This window comes from Leopardus geoffroyi, chromosome C1 (assembly GCF_018350155.1).
Source record: "Leopardus geoffroyi isolate Oge1 chromosome C1, O.geoffroyi_Oge1_pat1.0, whole genome shotgun sequence".
Taxonomy (NCBI): Eukaryota; Metazoa; Chordata; class Mammalia; order Carnivora; family Felidae; genus Leopardus; species Leopardus geoffroyi.
The window spans coordinates 54,209,048-54,233,162 of record NC_059328.1 but is presented as its reverse complement, the minus strand read 5'-3'; the positions used below and the strand labels follow the sequence as shown (position 1 = coordinate 54,233,162).

The 24,115-nt window shown below is 35.8% G+C and overlaps 1 protein-coding gene across 10 annotated transcripts in view; it reads right to left on the bottom strand.

Annotated features, from left to right (window-relative positions):
- Positions 1-24,115, bottom strand: part of LEPR (leptin receptor) — a 139,037-nt gene that overhangs the window by 23,064 nt on the left and 91,858 nt on the right. For 9 of the 10 annotated variants that reach the window (XR_006712350.1, XM_045477713.1, XM_045477714.1 and 6 more), the window contains 11 exons: positions 22,651-22,796; positions 20,504-20,648; positions 13,300-13,590; positions 13,025-13,142; positions 10,126-10,325; positions 8,162-8,310; positions 6,752-6,911; positions 6,550-6,632; positions 5,165-5,381; positions 2,854-3,036; positions 1,348-1,443 (listed from right to left, as the gene is read on the bottom strand). Coding sequence is in view for 9 of the 10 variants with exons in the window: in XM_045477713.1 (XP_045333669.1) it covers positions 1,348-1,443; positions 2,854-3,036; positions 5,165-5,381; positions 6,550-6,632; positions 6,752-6,911; positions 8,162-8,310; positions 10,126-10,325; positions 13,025-13,142; positions 13,300-13,590; positions 20,504-20,648; positions 22,651-22,796 (1,788 nt within the window). In the remaining variant the exon portion in view is untranslated. The remainder of the gene's footprint in view (positions 1-1,347; positions 1,444-2,853; positions 3,037-5,164; positions 5,382-6,549; positions 6,633-6,751; positions 6,912-8,161; positions 8,311-10,125; positions 10,326-13,024; positions 13,143-13,299; positions 13,591-20,503; positions 20,649-22,650; positions 22,797-24,115) is intronic. The other variant, XM_045477715.1, reaches the window with a different exon arrangement.

Sequence of the window (24,115 nt, the reverse complement as noted above, 5' to 3'; positions counted from 1 at the left end):
ATCTGCTTCTAGAGAAGCCTACTTACAACACCTGCCAATGTCTACCTTGTTCACTACATACACATTGACCTTGCTTTTCTTGAGCTACCAAATATACTTGCTCTTCAGAAACTTTGCACTTGCTAACCTTTGCCTGAAATGTCTTCTTTTGTACTTGTAGGTCTTGACTTAAATGTCATCTGCGCAGAGAAAAAGACCAATTCTGGGCATCCTAACTAAAGCAGCACTTTTTTTTAAATGTTTATTTATTTTTGAGAAAGAGAGAGAGAATGTGTGAGCGGAGAAGGGACAGAGAGACAGGGAGACAGAGGATCCGAATTGGGCTCTGCGCTGACAGCAGAGAACCCTACACAGAGCGCACACTCACAAGCCATGAGAACATGACTTCAGCTGAAGCCAGACGCTTACCCTACTGAGACCCCCCCCCCCCCGCAACAAGGAGCCCCTAAAGAACCACACTTTAACTCATCTTACTTTTATCTTACTTTTATTTTGCTTCATGGCACTCACTTCTATCTGCTGTTATACATGATTTGTTTACTGTCATTCCCATTAGAGCACTGGGGTTTAAGCTCCATGAGTACAGAGACTGATGTTTACTGTTCAATCCCCAGTTCTTGTGCCCAACATGTATTTGTCAAATAATGAATGAATTTTTATAATTATTTTAATTCTGAAACCAGGCAAAATATTTCTCTCTTCAACTTCATCATTAGGTTGCTTCGATTTGAAGACAATGTGAACAGTAATAGCAAAATCAAAATGTTAATACGCCAACCATGGTAAGATGAATCAGAAATTTAAGAGGAACAGTGAATTTATTTCTATAACTACCTTTCTAGTTTTATTTTTAGGGAACAAAATGTTTCCTTTAAAAGACTGATTAAAATTTAAAGGCTCATAAGTATATACCCCCAAACATATTACGTGGGGTAGATACATTTATATGAATTGTACAGAAAAGTCCTATTTTTCCAAGTAGTCTTTCTTATGATGTATTTTATTGTACAGCTGCATATCTCACTTTATTTTGTTTCCATTAACTTTTTATCCAATTTGAGACTGAAAAATTTAATTTCCAATACGAGAATACAATACCATGCTTGGCTGTTCTCCTTCTTACTACCACCAGGGAACCATACACCCCTACTGCAATCACTCCCTGACACATCTATGTAAGACTCTGGACTCTTCCATGACTTCATCAAAAAGAATATAATCAGATGGCAATATAACTGCTAACTGAGTAGGAAACCACACATCTGTGTAAAAAGATGGCAATATAACTGCTAACTGAGCAGGAAACCACACATCTGTGTAAAAAGAAACCAAAAGGAAAAAATTTACCTGGGGTAAAACTATTAATTATCTTCGGTTTCCCCACTCCTTCCATAAATACTGGGTAAAGACTGAATTGATACTTCTCGATGGGGATAAAATGATCTGAGGAGAAAAATTTATTGAAGGGTCATTCCCACTGAATTAATATTAATGACTAAAACTTATATAAAAAAATTTTAGGTGACTCTCCTATATTTCCACACCCAGAAATTTAGTTATTTATGGATCGAAACTGATGACTAAGCAAGTTTCAAAAATAACCTAAGCATTCCAAATTCTCCGAGTAATGACAATACTTTGTAACTAATTTTTGAAAATATTACCCAGAGACAGAAGATTGCAATTTTCAAAGGCACGTTCCAATGATTACCAATTTGTTCAAGCTCATAGGATATGAGCTTCCAGTTTCCCTTTCTAGGACAATATGCCCTACCTCCTCTCCCATATCCCCAAAGCTAGCAACATTCCTCTTTCATATGCATTTAGTTTACTTAGTTTCCCTATTCAAGGCAGCTGTGAGACTAAAGTCTTATGAAATGCAAAGTAGGGGCAGGGACCAGGAGTCCCCTTGCTTATCCAGCCCCCCACCCCGCCCCCCATCAAGGGAACAACGATCTGTATAACAAAGCTCAAAACAAATCAGTGATGTATCATTTTTACAAATGTTGATAATATATAAATATTCCACAAGGGATCAATCTCTTTGAAGCCTAAATTATATATTCCCATAATTTAAATAAAAGCACAGAAAACAATCATCTGGACCACAGTGGTAATGAACTGAATTTAGTTCTCTATCAATCGTTTCTATGTGCCCTGATGCTAGGGTCTTTGGAATGCAACTGAAGTATAAGTCTCTGGAGTGATACTGTATTGTTGGATCATGGTAATCATTAGCTTCCCTACTTCAACCTTACTCAGACTTGGAAATACTGTATTATGCAGTTTAATCACCTCCTGGGGCAATTGGTCTACTCTGGGGAGTTTATATTGCCTACATCACCAAGTCCTACATTTTTAGACCTTCAGTCTGGCATTCCCACTCTCCACTAGTGGTATTATATGTTGGTACACATATTTGGGAAAACAATTTGGTGGTAGATAGTAAAAGCCATTAAAAAATAGTCTAGAAAAAAAAGGTAAAGCTAGAAGCAACATAAATGTTCTCAAAAAAATAAATGGTTTAAGTAGACTTTAGAATAAGATGCTATATGATCATTAAAAATATGGTTAAAAGGATTGGGGAGAAAAGAGAAACATGCTTGTGATATATCAAAGGAACAAATCAGAAAAAAAGTTGATAGATGATATGATTACAACTGTGTAAAATATTTTAAAAGGATCAAATGAAATAGAATTGAATGTTTATGATAAAGGGATACAATTATATGTAGTAAGATAGCAGTATCATCTATATTTTTTAAGTTTTCATTAACTGGCTATGTTATTTGAATTAATAATCACTCTCCTACTACTCCATAAGAGAAACTTATTAAAGTACAGCAAACTTACCATGAATATAATACTTCTTAAAGGATGAAGGGATTCTAAGCCATTTAGTTTCACTGTCTTCATTAAGAATTTTCCACTCAGTAATAAAATACATCAGAGAGTAATCATTGGGTGATAATTTCCAGGAAAGAAACACACAACTGCTGTTTAAAGGATAAGCACTGAATGACTGCACGGTATTTACTGAGGGGAAAAGAAGGAAATTTGTTTTTAAATTCAAAATTAATGTAAAAAATCAAATACCCTCAAGGCACATATAACCTATTAGACAAAAGGAGAAGGAAGAGAAGGCTGACATTTATATAAATAAATACAATTATTTTTATATCACAGAGTCATGTATGCAGAAAGATGTGGGAATATATGCTATTGAGGAAAAACCAAAAACGGGATTTTGGATAGAGTCAAGGAAGTTGCTCGCTACTGTAATACTGCCCAAGCTTATTAATCATCCCCTCTACTTCTCTCCAAACTCTTCTCTCCTGCTGATGGAGTTGTGCTTTCAAAGAACAAATCTGATCATTTAACACCCTCCTCACAGAGTCTCACTTAAAAGCCTCCACTGGAGGGGTGCCTGGGTAGCTCAGTGAGTTGAGCATCCGACTCTTGATCTCAGCTCAGGTCTTGATCTCAGGGTTGTGAGTTCAAGCCCCACAATGGACTCTGTGCTGGGCATGGAGCCTACTTAAAAAAAAAAGCCCCACTGTATTTCCATATGTGAGAATAAAATTCCTTCATGTCCTCTCCTATGCCACAAGGACTTTCGGTCAGACTCTTCCTCTCTCAAGAGCCAATGCTCTTTTGGGGAAGTTTCATTCCTATACTGCTTGCTTAAGAAAGCCTCTCTAATCCTCAATACCACGTCAGGTTCCTATTTTATTTTCTTTTATAAAATTATATTCCTCTCCTGGGAACATTTATCTCAGTTTGTAAATAAGCATCAACTTGTATGATTATTTGATTATTTGTTAATTAAATAATCAAAAAGTTGATTTGGCTCTGTGGATACTGAGACCATTATAGTTTTTCTCACATTGGAGTTCCCACCACTTAACACAGTACAGCATTCAATAAATATTTCTAGAACATCTTGATGGAAAATATTTTTAGTGTAAAACATTGTGTAGATGCTATGGAACTTACAAGAAGCTTACACTATACGCACAAAACTAATCATTAATATAAGGCAAGATATAAAATACCTTAAGAAAGGTAGGAAGCACCCCAATTTAGGACATACCTAATCAAAGCAATAAGCAAAGACTTCATGGAAGAGATTAGTAGAGATACAGGAGATTTGAATTTTCCATTAAAAAGTTACACTTTGAATATGTAATGCAGATTGGAAACTCCTATTAAAGGCAGTTCTCTATTCGCTAATCAAATATATCAAAATTAATTAAAGAAGGTTCATCACTTTTTTAAAAAGTTATTTATTTATTTTGAGAGAGAGCATGGAAGAGGAGCAGAGAGAGAGGAAGAGAGAGAGAATCCCAGGCCCCATGCTGTCAGAGTGGAGCCTGATGCAGGGCTTGAACTCATGAACTGTGAGCCAAAACAAAGAGTTGGATGCTTAACTGACTGAGCCACCACAGATCCCCAGTTCATCACTTGTATTAAATGAAGAACAGGGGTGCCTGGGTGGCTCAGTTGGTTAAGCGGCTGACTTTGGCTCAGGTCATGATCTCGCGGTCCGTGAGTTCAAGCCCCGCATCGGGCTCTGTGCTGACAGCTCAGAGCCTGGAGCCTGTTTCAGATTCTGTGTCTCCCTCTCTCTCTGCCCCTCCCCCGTTCATGCTCTGTCTCTCTCTGTCTCAAAAATAAATAAAAATGTTTAAAAAAAATTTTTTAATGAAGAACAGATTAATTTTCCAATCTGAACAATTACTTGCATCCATATGTCATACTATTACGTATGTATGTAATAAATATAATACACACATGTACCTGTACTTACTTTTACACACACACACACACACACACACACACACAGAGGCAGGGAGAGAGAGATTAATTCACATACAACTTGCATTGATCCAAAAGGTTTAGGTATTAGATTTACTAGAATATTCTCATTTATCATAATATTATTTCAACATGGTTCTACCACATGAAAACCCAAGGACCATATTATATAACCAGGGTACAACCTGCTTTGCTGTTTTTCAGAAAAGAAGAAATTAAAGACAGGAGACAGACTTACAGATTCAGGGAACTGCAGGCTTCTTGGAAGATCATTTAGAATGGGAGGAGTTTGTAAAAATTAAATATTGAAAGGGGCACAGGTTTACCACCCTGTACCCTTTCTTACCTTTGCTCATAGGCCATGAGAATGTTAAATTAAAATTCACAAAAGAAGCACCAATTGAATTGACGGCCAGAACTGTAACAGAATGTGCTTGCTCTGTCCACAGGAAAGTGAATTGAGTGTGATTTCCCACATCTTCTGACCATGTTCCATTGCGGGAAGTATGATGTTTTACCACATATTTTCTTACACTACACAATGAGTCATTTTTCATCAGAGGCTGTAGTAAACATGAAAATTGATTAGTTTAAGGGCTCCCGTGCTTTTTATATCAACCAAGCTCATGAACTCTTCTTATACATTTCCCAGTGGGAGGCAGGGGCAGACCAGGGCAAGCCCTGTCTAGTTCAAGGCTGAAGTATGGGGAGGTGAGGTAGGAGAGGGCTGGTGTCTGACAGAGACACAATGAAGTCATCGGGATGGGTATACAGCACAGGAAACTTATTTTTTTCCTTAAGACTCAGGAAATAAATCATTTAAGTATAATTAATTATGATACAATTAGGACACTTTTCTACTGAGAAGTTTCACCCTAATTTTAGAGAAAAGAAAGACCGGCAGAGAGTCAAGAGTTTCCTCATCTGAAAAACCAACAACGAGTAACCATCTGGTTCTGTAAAGCAACAACAAGAAAGAGCTGAAAAGATATTAATCATCATTTATGTTAACCCCAGTGTCATTTGTTATCTCTTCTCTTTATCGTTGCTAATTCAAGTAATGGAGGCTATCAGAACCATGTATACGGCATCCCAGAATTTCTGCACGATCATTTTAAAAAAAATCATACCAGATCACTGATGATTCCATGTAAAATATATATCTAGTCCAATTCTGTTCTTCCATTCTACAGAGCATTAACAATACACCCCACTTCCTCCATTACTGCCACCTGTTTCAAATAAGATTCAGTGCTGCCAATGCCTTACAAACCCATCGAAAACAACTCTATACAGTTGACTGGAAGTGTTTCTCCATATATATTTTTTTTGTCATCGAGATTCCTCAAAATCAGAAATAACAGAAAAAAATAAACACAAACACATACACATGTATGCCTGTGGGGTGTGGAACAATCTGGGTAGGTGGGGAGTAGAATTTTATCAGATATCATCTAGTCCAGCTCTACATTTATACAGATGAGAAAACTGAGGCTGAAGCATCTAAGCAACTTTGCCAAAATAATGCTGACCTAGCTGTAATATACTCAGCTGAGAACAGAATGAAGTTCCCTAACTCCATGCCAGTGCATTGTAGCTCTCTGCAATCACATCTCAAAACTGAAATGAAATATTGGACTGCAGAGCCTAAAAAATGACAGGATTATGAACAATGAAGTCTTTCATAAGTATAAAAATAAAATTTAAGAGTAATATAAAAAGCAGGAATACCTTCCAAAGTAAAGTAACATTTCTCTCTTTTTTAGTGGTGTCTTCATTAATTATTCTCCAAACTTCAGGTCCTCTGGTAGGAACTGCAGAAGGACAAGGAGCCCAAGTTGTACATGTGCTCTCAGAAGGAATAGTTTTTAGTCCTATTGGAAACACACATTCTCATGCATTTTTAAGACACATTTACAAAATCTCTACAGACCTTTTATATCTGTGACAACTGTGTAGGCTGGACTACTCCAATTGCTCCAATATCCCAGCCCATCCAGCCTCTTGCAGCGCACCTGAACAGCATAGACAGCACACAGATCTGGCACCAGGACGCTGGCAGAATTGGATTTTGCATCATGCACCTCATACATCTGTAAAATAAACTCAAGCATTAGAGTAATCATTACCAACACCTATGTAGCTAAAGGGCCCTGAAGTGCATTCTATTTAAAACCTTAATACTATTCCAAAATTAACACAGGGCTGACTTTGTGTTTTCTGGCTATAGAAATATGTGACTTGGATCTTGAGCTCCTTCAAGTGAAGGATTATCTTAGTCGTCTGTGGTCTCCTTCTCAGGCCAAGATTTGGACTGACCTACTTGCAACCTCACTCTCAGCTGTTCTCAACTCTATTACTAATCTCTGTCCACTAATCCTCTACCCACAGAAATTCTTAATAATTTTAACTGAGTGGTTACATAGTGATATCTCTGATAGTCTCTTCGACAAGATGGTAAACTGTCACATTCCTTTCTGCTAAAATCATGATGATCTAAAGGCATAATTAGGGTTCCTAATATTCCTGGGTCTTTGCCAGCTGCCATCTGAAAACTGACGTGGCCTGTCACCATATGCACACTTGCCACTACGGGTGTGGTTTTAGTTGTTTGGTAAAAGCAGCTTCTTCCAAAATGTGTCCCACTGAACATAAGTGTACTAAGGAATATTAGATGTTAAAGGAAAAAGAGTTCCTTGGTAAATTGAGTTTGAGAAACACAGAATAAAATAAAGTCACAAATATTACTTTGATGCAGGACCTCTCTAAACCTTTAATATGTAACCCAGTGCAGTTCTGTACTAGGAACACACAGTGATACAGGGGTTCCTACATTTATTCATCCATGCAATCTTTTTTCAAGGAATATTTCAATATTCTGTCAAACTCATTTTGGGAAATGATGGGTTACAGGAAATGTCATAACTTTAAAGGGTTAGACCTAGGGGTGCCTGGGTGGCTCAGTCAGTTAAGTGCCCAACTTCAGCTCAGGTCATGATCACATGGTTCATGAGTTGGAGCCCCACATTGGGCTCTCTGCTGCCAGCGCAGAGCCTGCTTCAGATCCTCTGCCCCTTCTCTCTCTCTCTGCCCTTCCCCCACTCATTCTCTCTCTGTCTCTCTCTGTCTCTCTATCTCTATCTCTGTCAAAAATAAACATGAAAACAATTCTTTTAAAAAGGGTTAAACCTATAGAAATATCTACTTAACAAAAACAGCTACAGAATACAGGAAGATGTACATTTGTGCCAATAAAATAAATCTTATGCAATAAAATTCTTAAAAACTTATAAGAAATAACATTTAGTGAGGCAAGCTGAAGACATTTCTAGGTAAAATGTACCTTCCACTGTACTTCTTTTCCACTTAAGCCGTAGCGAATCTGGAATTTAAGATTATTCTCTGGAAAGACTGGCTTTTCCCAAGATATTTTCAATAATCCAATTTTTACAGTAATTTCCACTTTCACACTGGATGGAGGCAGTGGTTTCACTAGAAAATTTAAAAATAGTACTGTATAACAGTAATTTAAACAGTGAGAATATTTTTAAAACATTATCATGATGTTATAATCTTTTATACTCTATAAAGCAGTATCTCCTTCCCAAAGGAGATTTAAAAAAATAGTACAAGTCAATGTGCAAACTCAGCATATTTGGGAACTAAAAGTCCCAACATCCCAGCACAGTAGTATGAACTCTGAAGCTCTGTACTTATAATACCTTAAGACTGTTGATGACCAAAACCTCTAAACCTTTTCATTTCTAATGTTTCTCATGCTTATCCAATTCTTCATATATGAAGAAGACATTCTTGACCAACAGTAAGATGACATACATTTCAACTCCTGAAAAGTTAATTCCTCCTCAGAAAAGGAAGTATGAATATGTGAGAGATGCTAAGACATTCAATCTGTGACCTTACTTGACTGAATCATATGGATATCATATGGATATATTCCATGAATATCTAGTTTGCAGAAAGGATACTTTAAAGTACAAGAGTTTGCATGATCCCTACAACATGCACAGTGAGGAGGAAGGAGAAGATTTCCACATTTTATGGGTGATAAACTAGTCACAGGGCACTTACATGTCTAGCCCATGTTTACAAAGCTAGTAACACATGGAACTGGCATTTGGATCCTAAAGTTGAATCTCCACCTTGTTTTCTAGTACTAAGTAGGCAGTATAAGCCTAACTTAAACTCCTAATTTTAGTACTGAAAAGAATAACATCAAAGGTTGTTCTGATAACATATATTCATATGTCATTCATATGAATGACTGAATTCATAGTGTCATATATTACAAGTGAAGTTATTAATGTGCGTGTTTGTGGGGTAGAGAGTGGTAGGAGGGTTCCATGCTATTCCAAGATACTTAGTACCAGAGAAGTACTCCTTACAGTAAAATCCCTTTAAGTGGAACCAAACTAAATAGTATGTATGTATGCATGTGCGTGTGTGTGCACATGCGCGCACGTGGGGGAGGAAATCAATTAATTGGGACTCTGTGGTAATAAAAAAAAACCCTAAATATTATGATTTTATCATACATTTAACAAAATATAGGTTTTAATTCAGATGTGTACTATTTATTTGAAAATATAACGAATCAAATACTGATTTTTGGCATAATTTCCCAACAAAATAGTATATAGGACCAAAGATATTCTTTTACCTCTATAGCATAATCATAAATAGGTCATTTCTCAAAGATTTTGCAGCAATATTGGAGGGATATATTATACTTTTCAATATATTCTTAATCCTTTGAAATCAGTGGATCTTTTTTAAGCATATTTAAAAATATCATGATGGATATCATCTTTATCTATTTTTTTCTTGTTCAGTGTAGTCATTTTGAATCTTTCGGTAGCCTACACAGCCTCACAAATTAAACTCTCTGCTTATGACTACTCAGATTACAAAATCCATCACAATACGCAAATTAAATTTCTAAATTAAAAACACCAAATGTTTTCATAAGTACATTGGGAGAAAAAGCAGTGCATTATTTACAATAATATTACTGCTACATTTTATTACCAATGACCAATATAACTTATCAAATTACATGCTGAAAGTATTCCTATTACAAAAACATTGTGCTGTAAGTAACTTAAAAAAATAAAAACAGTAAAACTTTCTAAGGTTGATTGTCTTTTCAATTCCACTATAAACACACACAAAATTTTGTTTAAAAATAGTGTTATCTGAAAATGGTAAAACACAACAATTACCATGAATCAACCTGAATCCAAATCTGCTAATAAAAATGAAGACACACAACACAGTTTGACATACCCACAGAATCAGGAACAACACACGTTGGTGGAGAGTCAAGTGAACCCAAAGAGTGATTGATTCTAATCCACATTGTATAGCCGGACAATAGAAAGATTGGCTGAAATACGCATTCATAAAAACCATCTCTCTGCAAATGGCAATCTTTAGATTCAGATATGGGATGAATAGATGGAACATCAGAGCAGTAAAGGCTGCTCCTTAAAAGATACGAGAACACTCAGTTAATATACAACATTGATGAAACCGGTAAGATATATGAGAGAACGCCATAGATTTTATTCCACTTAAAATAGATGTTCTTATTGGAAATGCATTTTTGATTTCCCCACTGTATCACAATTTTATGTATTTCCATAAAAATGACAACAAACCTTATTAAATATTTTATTAGATACTAAGTGGAAATGCAAATAAAATAATTGGTATTCCTTCTCTACGGATCCAAGTAGAGGTAGAACCTATGACACTGAAAGTTAAGTTAATATTATATTTAAGTGATTATCATTTTAAAAGTATGGATCACAAGTAGTATTGGAGCATTCCTGGGATGGGAAGGAAGATAAATCCCTTACACTTTAAATATGGATTAAATTCCACCAGAAACTGAAGACATAACTTATGATAGTAAATTATAGCTTAATTGACAATGTCCTAGTATTTTCCAGTTCGGAGCATTACAATGAAAACAATACCAATCTTTGATTTATATCTGAATCATATAGTTAAATATATAACGCATTTTCTCGGAGAAGAAAATTAAGAAAGCAATTTTTATAACTGTGTCCCAATCAACACTCTACCTCAGAACATACGAAGCATTTTTCCTTTTCTTTGAAATAGCCCTTCTGCCACTATTTGCTCTGAACATGGTATTTAAGTGGTTAAATTAGCATTTTCTGTTTCCATAAAAATGGAGTAAGGAGGTTACAAGAAAATGAAAAACCTACATTCTTATGTTTCTCGCTCTATTTTTTGTGACACTTTCCTGCCTATCTCCTCAAAATTACAATCATTGGGGTGTCTGTGTGTGAATGAGTGCTAGTGGGGAGAGGGGAGAGATGAGAACAAGGCATGGGGAGTCATCTGCGGTAAAAAGAACCGTGACCATGTACAGAAACACAGTAATGCTCCATTTGGAATGCAAAGGTTATATCTTTGTCATCATGACAGCAATAGCCATTTACTGAATATCTACCGGGAGAAATTCTATCACTTAACTATAATTAAATGGAATTTATCATTAATTCTCACAGAAACCTTGTAAGTCCTATTATTCACTCCATTTTACAGACAAGGAAATCGAGGCTTAGAGAGGTTTAAAAAACTCGCCACAGTACATGCAGGAGTTTCATACTCTTCTGTAAATATTAGCGATTTAATTGAGGTACAGAGCTTATGTGATGATCATCCACAAACACCATTTTTAATGTGAAAATGTTACAGAAGGAACGTAAAGACAGATTATAAAAGTAAAATGGCATCCCATGAACATTCTATTGATTTTAAAATGCTACTATCAAGTAAGATGAAGCCAGCTATTATTCCCATGTAAGAAATGTAGAAATTGCCCCATTTTTCTACCACTACATAAGAATAGACCGGTCATGGGGTGCCTGGGTGGCTCAGTCGGTTGAGCGCCCGACTTTGGCTCAGGTCATGATCTCCCGGTACATGAGTTTGAGCCCCATGTCCGGCTCTGTGCTGACAGCTCAGAGCCTTGAGCTTGTTTCAGATTCCTTGTCTCCCTGTCTCTCTGCTCCTCCCCTGCTCACGCTCTGTCTCTCTCTCCCAAAAATATAAAACATTAAAAAAAAATTTTTTTTTTTAAAGAATAGACTAGTCACTTTAGGGACAGAATTCAGATCACAGTATTTGAGGAAGGGGATTTATTTTTCACGTAGAAAATTTAGATTTTAAGAATAAATGAGTGGGGCGCCTGGGTGGCTCAGTTGGCTAAGCGTCTGACTTCAGCTCAGGTCATGATCTCACAGTTTGTGAGTTCAAGCCCCGTGTCAAGCTCTGTGCTGACAGCTCAGAGCCTGGAGCCTGCTTCGAATTCTGTCTCTCTTTATCTCTCTCTCTCTCTCTCTCTCTCTCTCTCTCTTTGCCTCTCCCCGGCTCATGCTCTGTCTCTCTCTGTCTCAAAAATAAAAATAAAAACATTTAAAAAAAAAAAAAGAATAAATGAGGACAAGGGATACAAACTGGAAGGCCCCAGTATGAACACAAATTGAGACAGCGTGTTTGAGAGCAGTATATATCACTGAAAACTACTAAGAGAGATTATAAAAATAAAAATGTATCTACCTCCTCCTAATCAAGAGTTCTATTACTTCAGATGATACTACAGGAAGATGATGTCTTGGAATCATTTCAAAACAGGGAAGCACAAAGATAAACAAGCATAAATTACTCTTTATCATAACACTTCACTCCTTATTAAGCATTTCTTTCCTAATCTTTCCTACTTCTGAAAGCATTCATGTTATCTCTTAGAATCTTTGTGCAACAACCTCTGACTTTTTTCCAAGATATTTATCTTTAGCAAATGATACTGGACCTCTATAATCATGGATATTCTCCTTTGGCCAGTTCTCTAAGTCAAACTAAAATGTACAGAAGCCAATTCTTCCTGGATTTCATTCAATAATTAAAAGGCAATTATGGAAAATTAATTGATCATCAGAAAAATAATTTGAGGTAAAAACAAGTTATATTTTTTCTATCAATGTAAATTTTTTCAAAAATCACCTAATCCCTCAACAATTTCCTAAGTATATAGTACCTTCCTCTATTAGGAAGAACGTCTACTAGACTACTGTTCTGATGATATTTCTGTAAAAAGTTTTATCTCACCATATCCACAGAATAATAACACAGCAAAAATAATACATACCTATGATACCTCAACTGCAAAGTACTTCCCACGAGTGATTGGATTGCATTGGTTGACCATCTGCAAGTCATTTGAGTTAAGTACCCATCAGTTTCACATGATATATTGATATTGACATCTATTTAAAACACATTAAAATATTAATACAAAGCAAAATCACCACAAATTTTTTAATGAAAATAAAACTTCCTTACATTATCAATGGGACTCTAATATAGGGTCCATAATAAAAATCTGTCTGTGGAAGGAAATGAAGAGAAGTTCAGTATTCTTACCAATCACATATAATTCAGCATAGCGATGGTGGCATTCATGCTCGTTGCAGCAGTATATTGCATCGTAGGTAAACTTCCCTCGAGGTTTGGTTGCCTTCAAACTGCGAAAAGTAACTTTGCTAACATGGTCACCCATGACATGATACTGGCTTTGAGGAATTTTCTCAGCTAAATTCATCCACCAAATAATCTTTTTTGAGGAAACAATCTTGTTTTCATTTTTATAAATGCAGTGAAAAGAAACGTTAGACCCGACACTTGTCAGAATTTTAGGTGGAAAGTATATGACATCTGCAATAAGAGAAGAAAGGGAGGATATCAGATGAAGAACAAAAACATCCTGTATGGAATTTATGCTACATAGAGAAGATTCACAATGCAATCAGGATCACACTGCCGAAAATAAAATAAGTGCACTAAGAGACTGTATAACTTGTACTGCCTGCTTACGTACAATTCTGTAGTATCCAGGCATTCCCATTTCCAAATGACTTGAACTTCCAAAAATGTCTCAGTATTTTCTTTTAAAAAATTGTTTTAATGTTTTATTTATTTCTGACAGAGAGAGAGAGAGAGAGAGAGAGAGAGAGAGAGAGAGACAGAGCATGAGTGGGGGAGAGCCAGAGAGACAGGGAGACACAGAATCTGAAGCAGGTTCCAGGCTCTGAGCTGTCAGCACAGAGCCCAACGTGGGGCTTGAACTTATGGACTGTGAGATCTTGACTTGAGCCAAAGTCGGACACTCAACCAACTGAGCCACCCAGGTGCCCCTGTCTCAGTATTTTCTAAACATAGAAACTTATTACAAAGTGTATTTAGTGAGTAATTGCCACTTGCTAATTGACAGGCAGAAAATCAATTTAAATGAAATATAACCTAATTCCACAACGACATGTTTTCATCAGACTGTGCCTTATCAATCAGTGAAACCTAGGCTGAGTTCTTGAATCAAATCACTGTAAAGGCAAAATTCTGAAGAATAAATGGTGGTTGCTATTGTCTCATTTGGATATATGAAAATTTCAATCAGCAGGTAAAGCTGAAAAATAAGCTTTAAATAAGAGAACTGGTTAGGGACAGGGCACCTGGGTGGCTAAGTTGGTTAAGCATCCAACTTTGGCTCAGGTCATGATCTCATGGTTTGTGAGTTCGGGCCCCACATCTGACTCTATGCTGACAGCTCAGAGCCTGGAGCCTGCTTCAGATTCTGTGTCTCCGTCTTTCTCTCTCTCTCTCTGCACCTCCCCTGCTCGCTCTCTCTCTGTCTCTCACTCTCAAAAATAAATAAACATTAAAAAATACATAAATAAATAAGTAAAGAGAACTAGTTAGGGAATGTAAAATCAACAATGCCCCAATGCACCAAAACATGTAAACCTTAAATACTGGTCTGTAATGTTTTAAAGTTATTTAATGCCAGTATGCTGTGGTTAAGGATAAGAGGAACCAATATTTTTCTAAAATATTATTTTTTAATGCCTCTACACTATTCCATACTACTTTTTTGGTCCCCTATTGTTGGAAACAATATATTTTTATTTTTAATAAAATAATCTATTGTTTACATAATGTTTATATATTTTTATTTTTAATAAAAGAATCTATTATTTAATAAAACAATCTATGTTTTTAATTAGAAACAATAAAAATGATTGTTTACATAAGAAGAAATCATTTCTGCCACAGTGCATTACAAAAACAGTATATTTCAGTTGTACAATTCACAATAAGACATATTCTTCTGAGAGAATATGAATATGTTTCTATTCATATCATCTGGATTACCCCCCAAAACAAAAACGAAAACCTTCATTGATTTTTATTATTTTATATCATCTGGATTACCCCCCAAAAACAAAAATGAAAAACTTCATTGATTTTTATATTTAAGTTTTTTCTTTTTTGCAATAGCAGGCTAAACTCCATGGCCTTTGTATTTAGAATCCATACAAAACATTTGTATTTTGTACGTTTGCAGTCAAGCATAAACAAGAAAAAAATTAGTAGCATGAAATCACTAGACAGAAGACAGTCCATTAGATTTTTAACCCTAGCCTAGGATGGCACTCAAGCTTCGTTAGTACATTACTTACTGCACGCAAGTACCTAGCACAGATCTGAAAAATCATTAACCTATTTTCAATATGCTCCACATGTCATTACTGAATGGCTTCAAAACTTTAAGAGTAATTTATTTTTTTAAAGAGTACACATTAGATTTCAAAAGCTAAGCTGAATCTTTTATGTTTAAAGATAATGAAAAATTCAAACCATTTCACTTCAAAACTGAATGCCTCAGTAAGGCTTAATCAAGAAATGCAGTTAAAGTCATAGTATTTTGGCATGATTAAATACTAAGATATTAGCTTACAAAAAAGAAAAGCAGGTTATTAAAAACCTGATGATGTGTAAAGTTTACATTGAATATACAGAAATTGATATGAAGTAAATATTTAATTTTTAAAATAATATAAATATATATTTTATTCTCATGTAAGATACTCCACAACATTTAATTTGTAAAACGAGAAAATAATAATTTTCTTCTGATGACCAGGTACCAATACTTTTTGTAAGGTCTAAAATAATGAATTTCATTAAAAGAGGAAAATCTTTAGATAAATATTAGTGAATTACCTACATGAACATAAATCATGAATCAAAACATTATAAAGTTATTTTACAATGTGTTTATTATAGCTCCAGAAAATAGATTTTTAAATTTTCAAAGCAGACTTCCTATTTTCCTTTGAGGGGAAAATATTTTCTCTAGCACATTATAAGCACTGCCAAGTATGAAATAAAGAAATTATCTGTTTCTCCTCTTCTTCGGCAGCACAAGAATGTAATTAAGAAAGGTACTACAAGAAGTGAGCACTTCTAAACTTGTTTTAAGTGTGTGGCGTAACTCAACTGCAACATTGTTAGCCTTCCTAAGTTCTGCGAGGGTCCTGGGTTTTCTTCTCAAAGTCCAAGGTCTCCCAATAGCTACAAAGAAAGAACCTAGCCAATTCATTTTCAAAAAATCTGTAAGAATTCCTTGATTAGAAATGGTCAATGCTTCATTAACTGTGTACTTGGTAGGTACAGCTTTAATAAATCAATGACTACAAAATAGTAACTATAAAGGTACTGATAATGAGCATTCTGTTTGCTCCGGCAACAATACATCAGACAACCTCTGTTAAAAAAAGAAAAATCAGTAAAATCCAAAGTGTTTGGAAATGATAAAGCACGTATGCTAATTCACTCATGCTAAATAAGTTAATGCCTCAAACTTACAGAATACTTCTGTTTGGTGGATGTCATTGTAGCACCTAGCAGTGAGCAACAGAAGATAATCTAATAATATTAAATACCTAGATTTAAGGGAGAAGGATCCAAATCCTTTTACATAAGAATAGGAAGCTCCCGAGTTTGGAGAAACATACTTCACTGCTGCACAGCACTCAAGAACAAGCCTCAAGGGCAGTAAGCACCGTGAGGTGTGGAAAGTGCTGTGAAGGTAAACTCAGCAAAACTAAAACTTGAACAACCTAAGCAACACTGAAACTTCGTTTATCAGGAACCATGAAGGAAATGAGAGGTCCCACTAAAATGCTCGATGTAAGTTTACTGCTTATTAGTTTCCAGTATCAATTTTTAGTGACACCAGAAATCTTGCATAAATATACATCATGCACTTAATCACTGTATTAGTGTGTACAAACATGAGCACTAGGATTGGCCTGCCAGCTCTAGATTGTGCCAACTTTTACAAGTTACTTAACCTCTCTAAATCTCGACTGCTCTGTTTGTAAAAAGGGAGTATCAGGGAGACATAGGTGAATACCCTATCTCACAGGGCATCAAAAGGATAAAATGATAATACATGTAAAGCACTTAGAGCAGTGCTTGAAACACAGAAGTACCCTGTAACTGTCATTACTATGATTATTATTATTATTATTATTATTATTATTCAGTAGGGAAGTATGAACCTAATTGTACCTTTGATTTATGATTCAGCACCCATCATTACATCATTACAGAAGATGATACTGTAACACAGAAATGTGCTTGGGAGCTACTGAAGTGTGTAGGCTTTTCTCCCCACTCTTGGTGTCCCTAGTCTACTTTCTATTTGGCAAGTTTCTATCTTTCCCTTAATATTTACCTGGTACCACTCACTGGCAACTAAGCCATCCAAGTCTGTTAAACTAGTAAGCTACTTTTACACTTACTGCTAAATCAACAAATTCTGCCCATTGGGGCAGCTGTTTACTCACTGTCTGGCTTTATTTTTAACTTATTTTCAGACATTTCTGTTTGGGATGTCTAAAGTCACTAGAGGGATACACCTGTGGTGAATAAGTAAAAGGATAGGTGTTAATTGTAATACTGTTAGAGACTGTACAAGCAAATAAATTGATAAAGTTTCTTCTCAACAAAACATATCTTTATTACTGTCAGGTACACAAAACACTAAATATATGCAGAGGGAAGGGCATATATATGCCTATGTGTGTGTTTTATAATACATATTAATAAATCTTATTTATATTATGCACAAAAGCATAAGAATATGGTCCAACATATTCAGAAACCAAGCAAATTTAATCCTGCACATAATGACCATGAACTAAGAAAGTAATAGTAGTATGAAAGGATTTTGCACAATGTAAAACAGAACTAAGCCTATGTCCATCCAAAGGTCTAAAAAACCTGACCTGAACAATCTAAAACAAAATCTTACATGAAATATAACACAAATAACTTTCACATCATAATCGACCAAAATGTTCATCTTAGGGGCGCCTAGGCGGCTCAGTCGGTTAAGCATCTGACTTAGGCTCAGGTCATGATCTGACGGTTCATGGGTTTGACATGAACTGTGCTGACAGTGGGGAGCCTGGAACCTGCTTCAGACTCTGCGTCTCCCTCCCTCTGCTCTCACTCTGTCTCTCTTTCTCTCTCATAAATAAATAAATAAATACATAAATACATAAATACATACATACAATACATAAATAAATAAATACATAAATACATACATACAATACATAAATAAATAAATAAATACATAAATACATAAATACATACATACAAATTTGAACTGTGCTGACAGTGGGGAGCCTGGAACCTGCTTCAGACTCTGCGTCTCCCTCCCCTGCTCTCACTCTGTCTCTCTTTCTCTCTCATAAATAAATAAATAAATACATAAATACATAAATACATACATACAATTTTATTTTAAAAAATATATTTAAAAAATAAATGAATATTTTAAAAAATTTCATTTTAGTCCCACTAAAAACATAACATTGCTAAGAGCCATTATTCTAAAAAGGCATAAATGTATGAATATTCAAAATGTTGAATATTAGCAAGCTTTAAAAATAACAATGATTCTTTTAGAATTTCCCTCTTCTTCAGAAAGGGTACATTTTCAGATCTAATTAAGAAGTAAAATCATAAAGAAGAAAGCCATTTTTTTCTCAAAGAGAAACGTTTCACCAGAAGGTAGTTAAAGGGGCCACAGGGTCACTCAGAGTAGGTTTCCAGACCACTTCTCTCCTCTTCTACCCACTTCACCCCATCCCACTGTTGTAAAAACTTCCATGGGATAGTCTTTAAAATTTGATTTATAATTTATTCCTTGCTACATAACTCACAGCTGGTCATTAAGTCCTGTTAATCAACAATAAATAATTGAAGGTAGAAAAGTTGACCTTCCTTGGAAATAATCCCAAAGCTGAGTTGTCAGCACCATATTACACACATTGCTCAATAATTATTTGAGGAAAAGTGATGAGAAATTCATGTTTCCTAAATCTGTTCCCACAAGGTTCCTGACTTTCCTAGAGAGAACCAATCCTTCCCGTTGCCTAGCACTTGGTCAGCTCTTCTGACAACCTTGCTCATGCAGTTAGTTATGTACCATGTCAACCTCTCACCTTTATTAGATGCTGAGATTTTGAATATCGAGTTGTGGTTTATAAACTATGGTTGCATCTACTATTTACTGAGTGCTTACTAAGGGTCAGGACAAGAAAATATTAAGGGCAGCTTTCCAAATCTGTAACGGTGACCTCACTTATTTGAGCTATGCTCAGTAATACAATGAACGTCAATAGAAGTAATACATTGTGAAGCAGGGGCTCTTTTTGTTTGATTTTGTTTTTTGTGTTTTTTTTTTTTTTTTGTTGCAACTTTGCTGTGTGAGAATCCTCTAATTCAGTGCAGACATTAGGCGAATTGTGCCATTCTATCATATAAAGACATCTCTATTTTGCAGATGAGGAAAGGAGGCATAGAAAGGTTAAGAAAATTTCCAAATAAGTGGTGGGGCCGGGACTTCTATAAACTTGTCGGACTCCAAAGTCAGTGCTCTTAAACCACTAATGCTACAGACTTTTTGACTAAGCAATGCTTTTTAAATAGTAAGCAATCAATACATGAACTTATTTAGTTAAATGTGTTGACTATCTTCTCAGTGATTTACACAGCACTTGTCTCTATATATCCATAATCAACCTGCATGAGTTTCAGTAGGAATAATTTTGGTCTTTTGATGGATCAGACAACTAGGCAAAGGTCCATAAAGTGTCTTCCTATGGTCACAAGTTAGCACGTGACAGGGTTGCACTATTCTAAGGCTCCCAGGCCTCTTTGTAAAACACCACCCCAACTTCACGAGATAGTTCTGAATAAATCACAGTTTTTCTGATGTTAAGCTTAACTTTCAAAATATGCAAATTAACAGTGAAAACTCTCAAAAGCAAGTATCTAGAGTGGAAAAAATTATTTTATTATGTTATTATTTATTATGTAAAATATAATAATTAAATAAAATTTGAATATTTGAAATTTATGTCAAATAAACATATCTGACATAAATAAACATATACCTAAATGTAAATTCAAAAAACATCAATAGAGGTAAGGTTCTGAATTTGTAAATTTGGAACCTTTCTATCTTTTCTATCTTTCTATCTTTCGAGTAAGAAAGAATAATTCAGCAAGACACTACTATGGATGAATGTAAACTTGGGAACCTTTACACAAGTTTTCATTAACAAATTAACCTGTCAAAATTTAAATAAAACGTTAATATTGCATTCCTCCTTGACTGCCACAAAGTTTAAGATGCTTATAACAGGCCAAAGAAAAAAATCAGGAAGCATATTCTCCTCTCAGTAGGAGCCACTATTAGCAACCCTACCTTGTGTGGTAAAGATCAGAGGGGCGCTCCAGTCACTCCAGAGTCCTGGGCCATCCAGTCTCCTGCCCCTCACTTGAACTTCATATGAAGACCCAGGAAGCACACTGTCTACCAGCAGAGATGTAGCTGAGACAATCTCATCAGCCTATTAAATATTATTTGAAAACATCAGAGCATCAAGTTGATGTGGAACCTTTATCAAAATTGATGACAAGCAGTCTTAGCATTTCAAAGAATTAAAATCTTACAGATTAGTTAGCAGGCCCCAGTGGAATTCATTTGCACATTTGTCAATAAAAGTTTAAAGAGCCCATGAGTCCAAGAAGAAAATCACAGTGACAGGAAATATTTTTACCTGAATGATAATGAATATTGACCTTTTGAAATTTGAGAGACACAGCTGAAGTCAGTGGAGAGCTTTAAGCCACCACTGACATCTCTAATAAACACACATGGTAGGAAACAATGAGCAGGGGTGGAGAGAGAAAAACAAACATTCCTAGAATAAAGCTTCACAGAGAAGGGCACGAATAATTTAAAAACCTGAACTTGATGATAAGCTACAGTGAATCAAAATATAGTTTATACACTAGAGAGCAGAGATCCGAGAGACTTAATTCTGCATAAGACAACCACTACTAAGAACTGCTTAGCAAATAAATTCGGTTTTCCAATGATGTACTCCAAAGCTACTGAACTCCCTGGCCTCTTAAACTGGGAAAGGGTGAAAAGCGCTAGGAATGTACACAATAGCAGATCACTTATATTTCAAATTTTATGATCTCCCTTTTATAGATGAGAAAGCTGAAGCCCAGAGAAGCCTTAACTCTGCTTTTCCCACATGTGGCACTAAGGATTCCTTTTCTGCTCTTCGTGAAAATAAAGTCTTTAAAAAACTGGCCCAGAGTTAAAAAGACAGTTTTTATATCTAAATTATATAACAATTCATTTCATAAGGGAAAATGCCAAACTCCATGCACAGTCCACGCTCCTTATGACCTCCTTCTTCTCCTACTCCTCTCTGATTCATCCACTGCTACTCTTGCTCTCACTCACTCCCCTGGCCTCTAGCTTCTCATCCAGCTTATGGCCTCTGAATTGCTGTTTCCTCTATTTGGAAACTAATTCCCCCATATATCTCCATCACGAACCTCCTTCAAATCCTTGCCCAAATGTCACCTTCTCAATGAGGTCTTCCCCACCTCCACTTAATGCTACAACCTCCCATCTCCACCAGCACCCTCAAGCTCCCCTCTTCAGTTTGTTCTACCACCAAGTGCATCCTGATGCCCGTAGAACAGTTCCTAGCACCTATTAGGTACTCAATAAACACTGAAACGATGCAAAAGGGATTTGACACACTTTACACTACAAATGTATGCACTGCATGTAAACAAATATGTTGAGCAATAAAAAAAGTAAGTTTGAATTGTAAAATCAGAAAGGATTATGATCATGAATCCAAGTTTCTGTAACTGGACTTTCTATAGCCCTTTAGCCATGTGTGCATGCATGCGTGGAGGGAGAGGGAAGAGACGGAGAAAGATGGTAATCTATACATAAACTCTTTTTGGAAGTGGAACTTTCTCTGGGACTAAATTCTGGGAAGAATTTGTCATACCCCTCAATATATAACATGGATCCATACATAAGAGATACTGTGCAACATCAAACAATTTTTCTAAAAGCATTTTACCAAAGATGCAGACATGCTGTTCATATGGTCATTTCCTAGGCTGATCTTAAATGAAAGCAAGTATAATATTAAATTACAGCTGGTTCTGCTCCAGAAGAGCCATGTACATTTGGCAAGCAAAGGGCATTTGAGATGGGACTTGGAAAGCGCTGTATCTTCAGTTGCTTCTCGATGTTCCATTTTGTTTACTAAAATATACTTACTGGGACACCTGAGTGGCTGCCTCCATTAAGCATCAGACTCTTGATCTTGACTCAGGGCATCTTGGCTCAGGGCATGATCTCATGATTTCGTGAGTTCGAGCTCTACATCGGGCTCTGTGCTGACAGCGCAGAGCCTGCTTGGGACTCTTTCTCTCCTTTTCTCTCTCCCCTTCCCACATTAGAGTTGTCTCTCTCTCAAAATAAATAAATAAACATTAAAATTTTTTTCCAATTTAAACTATACTTACTTTTCTCATATTTGTTGAAGAATTCTCTGAATATTTCACTTGATATTGAAGTCGAAATGGTACCAATGTTGGGCTGGACCAAGAAATTTTTAAATTGCCAGTGTCTGTGATTTCCATATGTAAATCTAATGGTGGATCAGGCTTCACTTAAGGAAAAGAGAATATTTTGAAGTCAAGCAATTTTCATGATACTCATAAAATAAAGTCAAAATGAATTTTTAGCAGATCCTAATCTTTTAACTATTTAAAAGGTAACCTTAAGCAAAGGCTAATTACAGAACCAAAATATTAGGTCTCCTCCTTGTATCTTTCCATAACAATCCACACATCTTCCTTTCCTTCTCCCTAAATGGTAAAAACTGTAAATCAGTAAATGAGGTTGTTTTGATAAACGTGAATTCCTGCTGTAAAAAAGGCTGTTAACTTTATTTAACCTGCCATTCCCCAAACTTCTTTGAAGCTTCTCCCTACCACACTCACCCACTGTTTTAGTGGGTGACAAAGAAAAACAGCATTTTTCAGAGCACTACTTGGAAAATGCATACAGAGTTTTCAGGTAAAACTTCACACAAATATGCATGCAAACTTCAGCAAACCTATTAACTTTGAAATACAGTAATCTAGATGCACCAATTCAAATAACCCACAGCATGCATATTTTACATGCAATAAACATAGCATTAGCAGGCCCTGGCTTGTCACCAGAAATGGGCATAGAGTTTCATAGTCTAACAATGTGTTTAGCTTAGTAAATGATTTGAGTTTGTATGTATACGCATGTGTTTATGTATGAATATGCATTTGTGTATAGATTTTGTGTGTGTGTGTGTGTGTGTGTGTGTGTGTGTGTGTGTGTAGTTTTAAGCACACATAACCTTGGGACACCTGGGTGGCTCACTCAGTTAAGCATCTGACTTCAGTTCAGGTCATGATCTCACAGTTTATGAGTTCTAGTCCTTCATCAGGCTCTGTGCTAACAGCTCAGAACCCATCTCCCCTGTCTCTGTTCCTTGCTTGTGTGCTCTCTCTCTCCCAAAAACAAATAAACATTAAAAAGAAAAATTAAAAACACATAACCTTTAAATTATTTATAGAAACAATATAAACATCTTACAATAAAAGACTGGCTAAAGAAATAATGGCTCATCCCTATAAGGGGCTCTATATAGCCATTAACAATGATAATGGAGAAGAATATTGAACAAGTTTAATATTGTTAGTATTGTAAGTTTATTGGGGCTGCCTAGGTGGCTCGGTCAGTTAAGCATCTGACTCCTGACTTCAGCTCAGGTCATAATCTCATGGTTTGTGAGTTCGAGCCCTGCATCGGGCTCTATACTGACAGCGCAGAGCCTGCTTGTGATTCTTCCTCCCTCTCTCTGTCCCTCCCCTATTTGCTATCTCTCTCTCAAAATAAATAAAAATAAATTTTAAAAAAAGTTTATTAAACAACACCTATACTTGG